Source organism: Notolepis coatsorum (genome assembly GCF_963971535.1).
Source record: "Notolepis coatsorum genome assembly, chromosome: 19".
Classification (NCBI taxonomy): domain Eukaryota; kingdom Metazoa; phylum Chordata; class Actinopteri; order Aulopiformes; family Paralepididae; genus Notolepis; species Notolepis coatsorum.
Genome location: NC_140183.1, coordinates 30,864,234 through 30,878,752, shown reverse-complemented (window position 1 = coordinate 30,878,752; position 14,519 = coordinate 30,864,234). Strand labels below are relative to the sequence as shown.

Genomic DNA, 14,519 nt, shown 5'->3' with positions numbered 1-14,519 from the left:
GGAACAGCATCCCCACCTCCATTAGGCTTGCCCCCTCGACAGATGCCTTCAAATCTAGACTTAAAAGCCACTTCTACCTATTAGCTTTTCCTGATGTTCACTGACTCATGCCCTGTTTTCCTGTGTGTTTGCTTGTGTGTCCTCCCATAAAACTGAGATGTGATTGTTGTCTAGATGTATCTATGTGTATCTACCCTCTGTAAAGCACTTTGGTTGACATGTGTCATGTTAAACGTGCTCTATAAATAAATCTGATTGACTGATTGATTGATATTCTGCCAGGTTCTGCAGGTTTCACTAGGTTTTGCAGGTTCCACTGGGTTCTGCAGGGTGTACTAAGTTATATAGGTTCAACTAGGTTCTGCAGGTTCCACTAGGCTCTGCAAGTTCTGCTAGGTTCTGCTAGGTTCTCCATTAGGTTCTGCTAGGTTCCTGAAAGGTACCTAATTCCCTGACTTCTGCTCTCAGAATGCCATGATATTCCACAAATCCCAGTGAGGCTGTAATAGACCATTGAGATGATGTGTTGGTGTGTTGGTGTGTAGGTGTGTGTGTGTTATGTGTAGGGAATAGGGATGTGTGTGACAGATATTTAAACATTGCTGCACCTGCTAGTCAACACCGGATATACTATTCAAACTATTTTGATAAAACCACCAGTCAGAACAGCTGTATATTTTGATGAGCTCGTTCTCAAACTCATACCTATTCCTCTCAGCTGGCGCTCTCATTTACAGGACACGCCTCCTCTGTTATCTAGTTTTGTTGTTAGCAACATGCTAACTGCTACTACTCCTCAACATACATCAGACCATCCGGGTACTTTGGCTTTTCTCTCAAACACACCTAATATTGGTGGAAACCACTGACACAGTTCCCATAGATCATTGTTTTGACTTGTACAAAAACTGTCAGCAGAATGACATTGTTAGAAATGTTTGTTTTGTTGGTGCATCATGTTAAATCAATCAATTACTTTCCAACACTGGCCAGCAGTGATCGTTCACACTATTTTAAAAAGGGAGGATAGGGGGATAGGGAGGATAGGGGGATAGCGGAGATAGGAGATAGGGATGATAGGGGGATAGGGAGATGGAGGGATATAGGGGATAGGGGGTGGGGGAGATAGGGGGACAGGAGGGATAGGAGGGATAGAGAATAAGGGGGATAGAGGGGATAGTGAGGATAGGGGATAGAGGAGATAGGGGAATAGGGAGATGGAGGGATAGAGGGGATATGGAGGACAGGGGGGATATAGAATAGGGGGGATAGAGGGGATAGGGAGGACAGGGGGTGGAGGAGATAGGGGGATAGGGAGGATGGGGGGGATAGAGAATAAGGGGGATAGAGGGGATAGGGAGGATTGGGGATAGAGGAGATAGGGAGGATAGGGGATAGAGGAGATATGGAGGATAGGGGATATAGGAGATAGGGAGGATAGGGAGATGGAGGGATAGGGGGATAGAGGGATTAGGGGGATAGAGGGGATAGGGAGGATTGGGGAGGTAGGGAGATGGAGGGATAGAAGGATTAGGGGTATAGGGGAGATAGGAGGAATAGGGAGGATGGGGGGATATGGGAGGTAGGGGGATAGAGGGGGAGAGACGGATAGACAGGAGAGAAAAACAACAGTGAGAAAGGAGCAGCATTATTAATACTCAATTAATAATTATGAATTACTGATACACGGACCTCTCAACCTCTACCAGACACAAGCTCTTTGAGTCGATGTAGATGCATCTTAAACATTAAGCAAGCACAGTGTATCGGGTCGAATCGGTCAATTGTCACACCCCTAGTGTGTGTCTGTGTGTGGACTTACACAAAATGTGTATGTACTTCATTAGGTCTGTTTTGATGTGTGTTGTGTGTGTGTGTGTGTGTGTGTGTGTGTGTGTGTGTGTGTGTGTGTGTGTGTGTGTGTGTGTGTGTGTGTGTGTGTGTGTGTGTGTCGTACAGTCTTATCGTCATCCTCCTTTTGCCCCTCCTTACAGAGGGCGGGTGTGTCTAAGGGGCGGAGCCTGCTGCTGTCCCAGGATATCCATTCGTCGTAGCGATGACTCCAGCGCTCAAAATGAACCAAGAGGTTCCCCTCCTCTGATTCTAACTCCACTATATGGGCTGGGTACCTGGAAAACACAAGACTGATAAATATCTATCTACCCATCTATCTATCAACCAATCTGTCTCATTGTCCACGTATATATCTATCTATCTACCAATCTATCTACCAATCTATCTATCTACCAATCTGTCTCACTATCCACGAACAGTATATATCTATCTACCAATCTATCCATCTACCAATTTATCTCACTATCCACTTATACATCCATCTACCAATCTATCTCACTAACCACATCCATCCATCCATCCATCTATCTATCTATCTATCTATCTATCTATCATCATACCTTTTTTAATATTGTAATAAAATTGTGAGAACAATGTACCTTTCTAATGTTGTGTTAAGGTTGTGTTACGGTTGTGATAATGTGTTACTGTTGTGTTACTGTTGTGATAATGTTATGTTAACTCATTCGGCGCCAGCTATTAGTCGGGGCCCGCTGTAGCTAGGCCACGCTTTAAACGATAGGACTGCGTCACCTTGTTTGTAGAGCTATAACTATATTCTATATTATAGCTATGGATACAATACTATGGCCCATTTGAAATCACTTATCCATCGTTCAATATGTGAAAAATAATAAATGTTTCCATCCATACGTTCCCGTGTTATACCGTGGTGAATATAAGTATGATTTTAGAGCGGTCTAGGGTAATTCATAAAATGCTGAGTTATAGCCCTATACGTCAATTCCACTATATACGTTGCCGTTTCTTGCCTGTACACGCTATTATTCTGAAATAAAATCTATATCATAGGTATTATGTTCCATTCATGAATGCATGAAAGGGGGGGGGGGGGTCGTTTCTTATTATTTTATTGTCAGTAACGGCATTCGTATTGAACACTATCAGCCCGATCGGTATAAAAGCATTGCAGGATCAAGCTAAAATTGACGTCAGATCGTTCTTACCTGTGATCGGGAGTATTCCAAAAATAATATTCCAATTGTTTGATCGCCATCTGGTACATCCAATGTCCATTTGGTCCACGGCATAATATAAATCGGGGATATTTGACGCGCTTCAATGGAACCGGGAGAACGGCTGCCCTCGCCCGACAAGGAAACATGAAACCGGAGACGTTTGGCCATTACACAGGCCAAGATACAAGGTTACAAAGGGTGCACTTTGGCGACCTCACTCATTCCCTATGGTAACACAGAGGTCCGTGGATGAATAATGAATACAAATATCGAATAAAGGAATAAACGACCAAAACCAGAGAAATATCGGGTCTTGGCGCCCAACGCATGGCGAGTTAACCCGGGATATCTCGGGTCTGGCGCCGAAAGTGTTAATGATTGTGATAATGTTGTGATGTGTTGATGTGATAATGTTGTGATAATGTTGTGATAATGTTTTGTGTTAATGTTGTGTTAATGTTGTGTTAATGTTGTGTTAACACATTGACTGCCAGACCCGAGATTTCTCAGGTTAACTCGCCATGCGTTGAGTGCCAGACCTGAGATTTCTCTGGTTTTGGTCTTTTTTCTTTTATTTGATTTTTTTCTTTATTATATCTTCACGGACCTCGGTGTTACCATAGGAAATCATTCTGAAATCCCAAAAGCACAATACCGGCCGCATCCTGCTAGGTGGCAGTATCGCCCACCCTTTTAAACCTTTTTTCACACTGGGTGTTACATCTAATTCCCTCCGGGCGCAGTATTTTGCTTCAGGCAAGTCTAGCGGTTCACCCGATCACATTGAAACACGTCCAATGCCCCTCGATGCATGTGTTGTGCCGGATTATGTCGGGGACCCAATGGACACTAATACTGGAAATCGCGATCAGACAATTGGAATATTCAGGAACGAAGGTATGTAGAACTAAACGTTTTTTTCCCTGTTGGAGTATACATATTTCCTTTCAAATGAGCCATACTATTGTCTCAGCTATAATATAGAACAGGGGTCGGCAACCTGCAGCTCCGGAGCCGCATGCAGCTCTTTAGCCAATCAGCTGCGGCTCCCTGACCCAAAAAAAAAAAAAAATAATAATAATAAATGTTTTTCTTTTGGAGATCGATGTCATACTGTGACACTGAAATGAAAAAACATTTCATCAACTAAAATATTTAGTCAACAAAAATATTTCATCAACTAAAATATACAGTACGTCACACCCCGCACCTCTCCCTGCCGTCTGCAAGTGGCTAATCTTGAGTTTCCGACCCCCCAGTAAGCTAACCATGGATAAATCCAAAAAAAGGAAAGTCTGAGGAAAATAGAGGGTTTAATTCAGCATGGACAGATTAATTAGCTTTCACGACTAACGATGCAGGCTTACCTGTATGCCTGATATGTGGTGCGAAATTTGCAAACAACGAAAAATTTACTTTTTATTTTATAGATTTTCCACAAATAAGGGAAGGACTCAAATATACCTGAATAGTTTTATTTCAAAGTCAGTCTACAGACACCGGTGTTTTTTCTCCTTTTCTGTGTTTTATTTCAAAGTAGGTCTACACACAAGTACACAGCCAGTATTTTTTCTCCTCTTCATAAGAGTGTGAGGGTTTCCTTTGTTATAACAGGTAAAAACAGCAATAAAAAGTCAAAGTCTTTCTTTTTGTTGCTTTATAATTCCATTAATGCAACAAACTGTGTGCTATAAGTATACAGTATAATAAATCGCAAATTACTTTGGGTAGGCAATTGTCAGGCGTTTTATGCTAATGTGGGGTATGCTTGGGGATATATAAAATGTTATACACTGTGTTATCTTCATTTTAATGGTAAATAGGTTGTGCGGCTCCCTGAGCATTTTATTTTGTGGGAGGGGGGAAAAGTGGCTCTTTTGATAGTAAAGGTTGCTGACCCCTGATATAGAATATACGATGGGTCTGCAAACATCGTAAAAATTGTCAAAAAACGGATGGTACAGATGGAAAAACAGCGTGGCAGTCAAACAGTTAATTTTGTGATAATTTAGTGTTAATATTGTGTTGATGTAGTGTTAATGTAGTGTTGATGTAGTGTTAATGTAGTATTAATATTGTGTTGATGTAGTGTTGATGTAGTGTTGATGTAGTGTTAATGTAGTGTTGATGTATTGTTAATATTGTGTTAATGTAGTGTTGATGTAGTGTTGATATTAGGGATGCACCGATATGAAAATTTGCCACCGATACCGATACCGATTGTTCAACTAACACAATCGGCCGATACCGATATTTGTGGCAAAATCTTTTTTTTAAATCTCAGTTTATCTTTTTTTTAAATCTTAATTCTCCCAGTATGGTCTACCGGCTGGGCTGCAGCTGGATACTATTGTCTCAACCACAGCTCTCAACCAATGAACTTTTGATTGACAGTCGATTCTGCCAATTACGTCACACACCGCTTGCACCCGCCTCTGCTGTTACCACCAATCGGCAAGCGCGTATACATTTTTTACTTTCGCTTTTGTCCGCCATTGATTTTGACGAGATTCTACAACAACAACGGCGGCGCGGCCGACATTTAGCTTTTAGCTCCGCAGGATGACTTAAACGAGGCATAATGATTTTACTGCAACGCATGTTATAATAAAACAAAGCCTTTCTATACATGTGTCTGATTGAAAACTTTATTAACAGATTGCAGAATGGGTAAAACTCAGGGCTCTATGAGCAACGGAAGGAACTGAGCTAGTATGAACGCCTAATGCTTGCTACGTTCGGGTAAATAATATGCTGATGTTATTGAACTTGTAACACTAACTATATAACGTTAATGCCACAAAACGAATGCCTTGTTAATCATAAGTAGTAACTTTGATGCAGTAGCTTGTGTGTGTGTGTGTGGGGGGGACTGGGGACGGCGTTGTGCAGGTTGCGAGTGAACTTTTTTTTGTCTTTTGACGCTACACAAATTGATGGATATTTATCGGCTACTGCCATCGGCACATTCGAGCTTATCGGCCGATAGGCCGATTGCAGTCAACAAGGCACTTATCGGCCGATACCGATACCCGACCGATACATCGGTGCACCCCTAGTTGATATAGTGTTGATGTAGTGTTAATGTAGTGTTGCTGTATTAATATTGTGTTAATGTAGTGTTGATGTTGTGTTAATGTAGTGTTAACCGTTTCTGCGCCATTAACGAGTATACTTGTTATTGGCCGCCATGCGTTGAGCATAATGCATTTTCTGTGCATCTGCAAAAAGAATTTCGGGCAGAGCTCTCTTGTTATGTGGATCCAGACAAACACTCTAGTGCATTGGATCGCTTTCGAGACGCAAGAATCAATATGCTTTCGGCGTTTATTGCGTCGTACAAACGGAAAACGGATCTAGCAGATGGAAATCAAATAATTGGAATATTTTTTCTCCAGACTCATCGGCCACAGGTAAGAGGAATCTAACATTAATTCCAGCTCGATTGCCCATTTATTTCATTGCAATCCATCTGATCAACGTATGATGTCGTACTAAAGAAAGCAGTTAGACAATCAAGGAATCATAAACGACCCCCGCCCCCCTTTCCTTGACGCATGATGGAGAATAATGTATACCGATCATATGCATTTGAATTTTTAATATAGCGTGTATAGGAACGAAACGCCAATAGATTATGTATAATATGCATCGGGCCTATAACTCGCGTTCTAGGAATTACTGCAGAAGTAAAAACATACTTATATTCACGACGGTATTAACACGGCAATGTATGAATGGAAAAATATAACGTTCCCACATCCGGAACGATAGATACCCGATGTTGAATGGGCCATAGTAATGTCGATATAGCTATAATATTTAAAAAGTTATAGCCCTGCAAAGGTGAGCGACTCCATAGGATTACAGCACTGGCAGGGAGAGGTATAAGATATATTCAAAGTTTCAATCTGTTTGCACATTAGTATACATTCACAGTGTTCGACTTATGTAATGATTTGCTCCATTTTGATCTGAAACGCAGACGATAATCCTCACAAAGCAAATGTTGACGTTATCCAGGCGAACGTTAACTTCATTCAAGCGAGGCATTGCAATCAATACAGCTGTTTGGCAAAGCACCAGCTGCCTCCCCCATTCCTTTGTTTGTTTGTGGCCGTTTCTCAGGTGGCGTATTAGATTGGTCGTGTTGAACGCAGCTCTGTTCTTTCCTCCACGCGGAACGTCCGCCTTGCAAACATTGCAACTGGCTATTGGACTGGCTTCGCTTTCAATTTTAAAATGCTTCCAAACTTCTGACATTTTGTCTAGCTGCTCCGAGTCATCAGGTGGACATAACTTGCCGGTGTTGCGGGAGCGACACGTTGTGAGCTTGTAGGTCTGCTATTTTCGGCATACGTCACTGTCGTGCGACCAGGGAAAAAAATAACTAGACGCCATTCGCCAAATGCGTGTAGATTTACCGTCTGGCGTCTAAAAATAATAGTCTGCCCGCCAGCTAGCGTGTAGTTCATATCGATACTCTTATTTTGAAAATCCTGTGCGGGTCTCATTGCCGCCCCAAGCGCAGCTCCAGTCATAATATCTGGGCTCCGGCAGCTAGCAACGTTCAGGTTCATATGATACTCTTATTTTGAAAAACCCTTAGCAACTCCGCGAGTCATATGATATCCGCCCACTCCGTGTTGTTTCTTGAAAACAGAGCAGCAGCGTTAAACAGAGCAGCGTTAACACAGCAGTGCGCCTACAGGCGCGAAATAAGTCTGTGATGTTTTTTTTCTTCTCACAACGAGTCCAATGCAGCTACATGCTTTGCACCGTCGCCATTCCTTTATGCCCACATCGCCCGAAATTAACGTTTATGTACCAATCACTACAACGTTAACGTAAGCTAACAAGCTAATCCTGATGATCAGACGAGACAGAGCCATAGTGAACAGCACTGAGGAAAGGGAAATGGGGGGGGGCACTCTCCCCTTCCCTGTGTGTGTGTGTGTGTGTGTGTGTGTGTGTGTGTGTGTGCGTGCGTTTGGAAAGACGACGGAGTCACTAGTCAGGACTCAGGACAGGAGTATATTATAGTAAACTGAGGATTACTGAGGATGGACAGATAATGTTGATATTTCAAATATAAAAAAGTTTTGAGAGGAGTGGAAGTTTGAAGACGGACTACAATATGATGCGGGGGTGGTGAGTTGAAACACAGTGTGTGTGTGTGTGTCCCGACCCCACTTCTATGTTTCAATAAATTATTTGCATTTAAAACTATTAACGCTGACTCATTCCTTCAGTCCACTCAAAATTATGCTAATATTCCTTATGTTGTTTATGATATTAATTGAAAATAGCATATGAGAGTATTATATGTAATAATAACACATGGCGATATACTAAAAAGCTTTTTATAATTTTTGGCTGGTAAAAAATCTGCCCGGCTGGTACTTTTAAAAATCTACCAGCCAAATGGCTGGTAAGTCAAAAAGTTAAGTTTGTTCCCTGCGTGCGACGGTGTAAATCAAAGGAAATGCGTTTGTTTTGGCAAATTCTTCTGCTCTGTGCGACAATAAATAAATGAATGATGATATGTAATTTAAAACCAAAACTAAGGCCTCAGTATGAGCTTAAGACGTGAACATGGTCATGTTTGTTGAATAAAATAAAAATAAAATACAAATTTTACTCCAGATTTTTTTCCCCCAATCCTGATCTTCTGAAAATCATGTGATTGGCCCCCGATCCCGATCACGTGATCGGAACATCCCTAATTACAGGCACACGGACTCAGGGTTAACATGGGGAATCATCCTGAGAATGCCAAAGTGCAATACCGGCCGCATCCACCCAGGTGGCAGTATCGAGCACCCTTTGAAACATTATATCTTGGCCTGTGCATCGATCAAATGTCTCCGGGCGCACTTTTCTTTGTCAGGCGAGGCAGGCGAGTATCCCGATCGCATTGAGAAGCGTCAAATGCCTCCGATGCATCTGTTGTGGTGGATTATGTTGGCGACACGATGGACACCGGTACATGGACTCGCGATCAGACAATTGGAATATTCTTTTTGGGGTACCTCCTAGTGAAGGTACTGTAAGGACTAAATGATATCAATCCTGCTTTGATCCAACAATGATTTGACCTCGATCGCGTGTGGTGTGTGTAACGTTACTCCACAACGTATGCCGTTGGTGACGATCAAAGCATAAAAAAACTGCAACGCTTTTAGTGAAATTCACGTTTTGCTGCATATCGTCGTTTTCTGGGATTAGACAGAACCACTCTAAAACTATACTTACATTCACCACACTCGTATAACACACAAACGTATTGATGGAAAGATTCATTCTTTTTCACATATTGAATGATAGATAGTTGATGTCAAATGGGCCATAGGATTGTATCCATAGCTATAATATAGAATATATAGCCCTGCAAACACCGCCACTTATTCCTATCTTTTAGAGCGTTGGCGTGGTAGGAACTAAGATGCTCTAGGCCTCCGGCGCTCAAAGAGTTAATGTAGTGTTAACTCAATGGACGCCAGACCCGAGTAAAGTCGGGTTAACTCGCCAACCGTTCAGCGCCAGACCCGAGTATAGTCGGGTTTTCATCGTTATTTCTTTTATTCGATATTTTTATTCATTATTCATCCAGGGACCTTGATGTTACCATAGGGAATGAGTCTGAGATAGCCTAAGTGCAATACCGGCCGCATCCAGCTAGACTGCGGTATCAAGCACCCTTTGTAACCTTGTATCTTGGCCTGTGTAACGGCCAAATGTCTCCAGGCTCACTTTTCTTTGTCGGGCGAGTGGCTCGGTTCTCCCGGTTCCATTGAAGTGCGTCAAATATCCCCGATCCATATGTTGTGGTGGGTTATGCCGTGGACCAAATGGACATCGGATGTACCAGATGGCGATCAAACAATTGGAATATTATTTTTGGAATACTCCCGATCACATCTGACGTCAATTTTAGCTTGATCGTGCAATGCTTTTATACCGATCAGGCTGATAAGTGTTTTTAGTGTTCAATACGAATGCCGTTACTGGCAATCAAATAATCAGAAACGATGCATTCATGATGAAACATAATACCTATGACATAGATGTGATTTGGGAATAGTAGCGTGTACAGGCAAGAAACGACAACGTTTATAGTACAATTGACGTATAAGGCTATAACTCAGCATTTCGGGAATTACCCCAAACCACTCTAAAACCATACTTATATTCACACGGGAACGTATGGATGGAAAAATGTATTCTTTTTCACATATTGAACGATAGATAGGTGATGTCAAATGGGCCATAGTATTGTATCCATAGCTATAGTATAGAATAGTTATAGCTCTACAAACACGGTGACGCACTCCTATCTTTTAAAGCGTGGCCTTGCTATGACGGGACCTGTCTAATAGCTGCCGCTGAATGAGTTAATGTAGTGTTAATGTAGTGTTGATGTAGTGTTAATGTAGTGTTGATGTTGTGTTGATGTTGTGTTGATGTTGTGTGCTCTCCATGTCTCGTCATCTGTCCGTTACTGTACCGACGCACCAATTCCAGGAATATGAATTATAGATATAATTTATCGGTTCAGTTGTCATGGTATGACAATTACAAATGCAGTTACTGGTAACTCACAGGCGTTGCCAAGATACTGAGGAAAAACGCAAATCGCAAAGCTTTATTTTCTTTCTTTGCATTTAGCTTACTATCTTTTGTATCTTTTTACAGCGGACATGATGCTCATGTCAGTTTAACCATCAGACATGAGGAAAATACTCAATGGAGAACGGAGGACAGGGCCGTATCCGCTCCTCATTCCATATTTATCATTTTATCAATCTTATGTATGAGGAATTCATTAAACAATAGAAACGAAATCTTGAACATGGGCCAATTTGTAGGAGACATGATTTTTTAAAGATTAGACGTGCATAATAAGTATCATGCTTTGAATTTTTCTGCTCTATAAAACTGAGAAGATCACACAAATATTATATTACATTAAACTTTATTGTCGGAGAACAACAAAATCTTATGGGCAGCCTACATATTACTCTACAGGCTGCGTAAAAAGAACACACATGCCACTGGTTTAGCAGGAGGGGAAAGGTTGTTTGACCAAGACACTGTTCCAGTGTTAATGTACTGTTAATATAGTGTTAATGTTGTGATAAGGTTGTGATAAGGTTGTGTTCATGTTGTAATACATTATTGTGAAAAGTTGTGATAAGGTTGTGTTAATGTTGTGATAAGGTTGTGTTAATGTTGTGATAAGGTTGTCATAAGGTTGTGTTAATGTTGTGATAAGGTTGTGTTAATGTTGTGATAAGGTTGTGATAAGGTTGTGTTAATGTTGTGATGAGTTTGTGTTCATGTTGTAATAAATTATTGTGATAAAGTTGTGTTAATGTGATAAGGTTGTATTAATGTTGTGATGTGTTCATGTTGTGTTAACACATCCTGCGCCATAAACGTCGTACAACGTGTTTCAAGTTCATGCGAATTCTGCCAATCCACGGCGTACGACGTTATTGAGATCATATTTCATTTTTTCGCCATGTTATTCATAATTCCCTCACGGAGCCTGGTATGATGCAGTGGGAGCATGCACAACTCTGCAACGCTTCAATACTGCCACCTGGTGGATGATCGGCGAGTTGCCAAACCGGAAGTGAATCTCTTGTGATCCCGGTGCGTCTTGGAAATGCGTCCGGCACTCGCATATTGCCGCGGGACTCAAGACACACACCATGTATATGGATCGCTGCCATAACTCAATAATCGATATGATTTGGGCTGTTATTATTATTATACAAACCGGAAATGGTTAGACTCGATCGATCAAATAAGTGGGATCTTTTTGCTCCAGTCTCACCGGCCAACGGTAAGAGGACACTGACGTCATTTTCAGCGTGTTTGTTTATTATTATCCATGCAAACTGCTCCGATCAATATATCACCCATACTACATAAAGCATTTACCGACGATCACGGAATTATAAACGACTCCCCCCCCCGTTCACCCGCGCATGATCAGTCATAACGTTTAGGATCATGTACAGTTGAAATTTTTTATATAGCGTGTATCGCCAAAACAAACGGCATTTGATAATCTATGCGTTTATGCCTATAACTCACGATCTAGGAATTACTGCAGAAAACGATAAAAACATATTTATATTCTAGACGGTATTTTCGTATGAGCCTATGAATGAAAAAGTAAAACGTTCCTACATCCTGAACGATAGATAATCGATGTTGAATGGGCCATAGTAATGTCAATTTAGCAATACAATTTAAAAAGTTATAGCCCTGCAAAGAAGGTAAACATCTCCATAGGCTTAGACTGGTGGCAGTGATCAAACATTGATGGATATAAGCGTGGCAGGGAATGTGTTAATGCTGTAATAATAATGTTGTGTTAATCTTGTGATAATTTTGTGATGTGTTAATTTAGTGTTAATGTTGTGATAAGGTTGTGTTAATGCTGTGTTAATGTTTTGATAAGGTTGTGTTAATGTTGTGATAAGATTATGTTAATGTTGTGTTACTGTTGTGTTAATGTTGTGATAAGATTGTGATAAGATTGTGTTAATGTTGTGTTAATGTTGTGTTAATGTTGCGTTACTGTTGTGTTAATGTTGTGATAAGATTGTGTTAATGCTGTGTTAATGTTTTGATAAGGTTGTGTTAATGTTGTGATAAGATTGTGTTCATGTTGTGTTCATGTTGTGTTAATGTTGTGATAAGGTTGTAATACCATTTCTTTAGGTAGTCCTGGGCTTCGATTTTGGCCCCCACCTCAAAGCTGATTCCAGGTCTGTTTGGGGGCTTCTTGCTCATGCTGCCCGGGAGTCTATGTTATGCTGAAACCAGACAAAACCACATTTAAAATGTAATTATAACAATAAAATAAATGTACAGGGCGGCCGGGTAGCGCAGCGGACTAAGCGGCTGTCTACCACCACAGAGACAGTGGGATCGAATCCAGCTGTGGTGCTTCCGGGTTGGCCGACCGTCCATACTAACACAATTGGCAGTGTTAGTGGGTGGGAAACCCGGCGAGGGTGGGTCCTGGTCGTTGTAAACAGTGACTCCTACAGTTCGGTCGGGGCGCCTGCACAGCAAGGGAAGGATCTAGGAGAGGTAGTGTGACCTTCCACACGTTAAACTCTCCCAATGAGAGTCCGCGCTGCCAGGTGAAAAGAAGCGGTGGGCTGGGTACACATGTGTCGGAGGAAGCATGTGATAGTCTCCGCCCTCCCAGACCGACGGTAGGGGGTAGAGTGCGCAACGACCAGGAAGGGGATTGGGAATTGGCATAACGACTAACATTGGGATGGGAGAAAAACGGAAAAGGGGGGAAAAGGGTCATTTAAATGATCATTTTTTTTTTTTTTAAATAAATGTACAGTCAGCAGCGAGTATTGAAATGCTGGAGTGAAATGTGTACTTTGCAGACATTAAATCTGGATATTAGATGAGTTGTTCTGGTCCATTCCCTCAGCTTCCGGTGAGTAAAGCATTGGAATTAAAGGGATTAGGCTACTCCTCTACCTCTCACTGTATCCATCTGTATCTAACTGTGTCTGACTGCACCCAAATGTATCTACTGTATCTGGTTATATCTGTCTGTATCTAACTGCATCTGTCTGTATCTAACTGTACCCAACTGTATCTGACTGTGTCAGGCTGTATCTGTCTGTATCCGTCTGTGTCCGACTGTGTCTGGCTGTATCTGATTTAGGCCTGGGCGATATGGCCTAAAAATAAACCACATCCAATTTACGGTTTTAATCGATTTCTTTCTCTTAAAAACTAGAAACGCCAAGGAAATCATTCAAATAAGCTTTGTTTTAATTTGACACCAAAAAATTATCAAACCAAGATGAATTTGGATTGAAGTGCAAACCTAACTTTCACCAATCTCCACTTAAAAAAAAAAAAAAAAAAAATATATATATATATATATATATATATATATATATATAAAAGGTTACTCTTGATCAAACAAAAATTAATGTCCCTATTGGGATTAATAGTGCAATAACTTGCTTTTTCACCAAACTTCACTTAAAAGTTAAAACAAATAAAAGGTGCCTCTTGATCATCAAACAAGAATTAATTTAATAAAGTGCAAATCTAACTTTCACCAAACATCACTTTTTGTAAAATAAAAGGTGAGATTTTCATTTTAAAAAATCTTCCTAAATCATGAATTCGAATGAATCGATAAAATCGATTAATCGCCCAGCCCTAATCTGATTATATCTGACTGTATCAGGCTGTATCTCAGCTCGTTTGACCTCCTGATGTCATCGTAATGTGTATGTGTCTCTGCACCAGGACTAATCACTAGACAGTTATTGGATCCGGTTGTGATTCCAGGAAGAGGGACCATCTATATGTCTCCACTGTTGTACTGTTGTACTGTGTCTCTCAGTCAGTCAATAGTAAAATCACCTATTTGAAGAATTCACATGCTGTGTGTTCTTCTTG

The 14,519-nt window shown here is 41.1% G+C and overlaps 1 protein-coding gene across 5 annotated transcripts in view; it reads right to left on the bottom strand.

The window, feature by feature from the left end:
* Positions 1 to 14,519, bottom strand: part of phf20l1 (PHD finger protein 20 like 1) — a 78,576-nt gene that overhangs the window by 57,143 nt on the left and 6,914 nt on the right. Inside the window, exons 2-3 of one of the 5 annotated variants that reach the window (XM_084336269.1) lie at positions 12,781 to 12,886; positions 1,958 to 2,129 (exon numbers count right to left, since the gene is read on the bottom strand). The exons of 1 other annotated variant lie outside the window; for it this stretch is intronic. In XM_084336269.1, the coding sequence (XP_084192395.1) occupies positions 1,958 to 2,129; positions 12,781 to 12,863 (255 nt within the window). In that variant the 5' untranslated portion in view covers positions 12,864 to 12,886. Of the gene's footprint in view, positions 1 to 1,957; positions 2,130 to 12,780; positions 12,887 to 14,519 lie in introns of those variants that run through there. 3 more of the 5 variants (XM_084336270.1, XM_084336273.1, XM_084336272.1) reach the window with 3 other exon arrangements.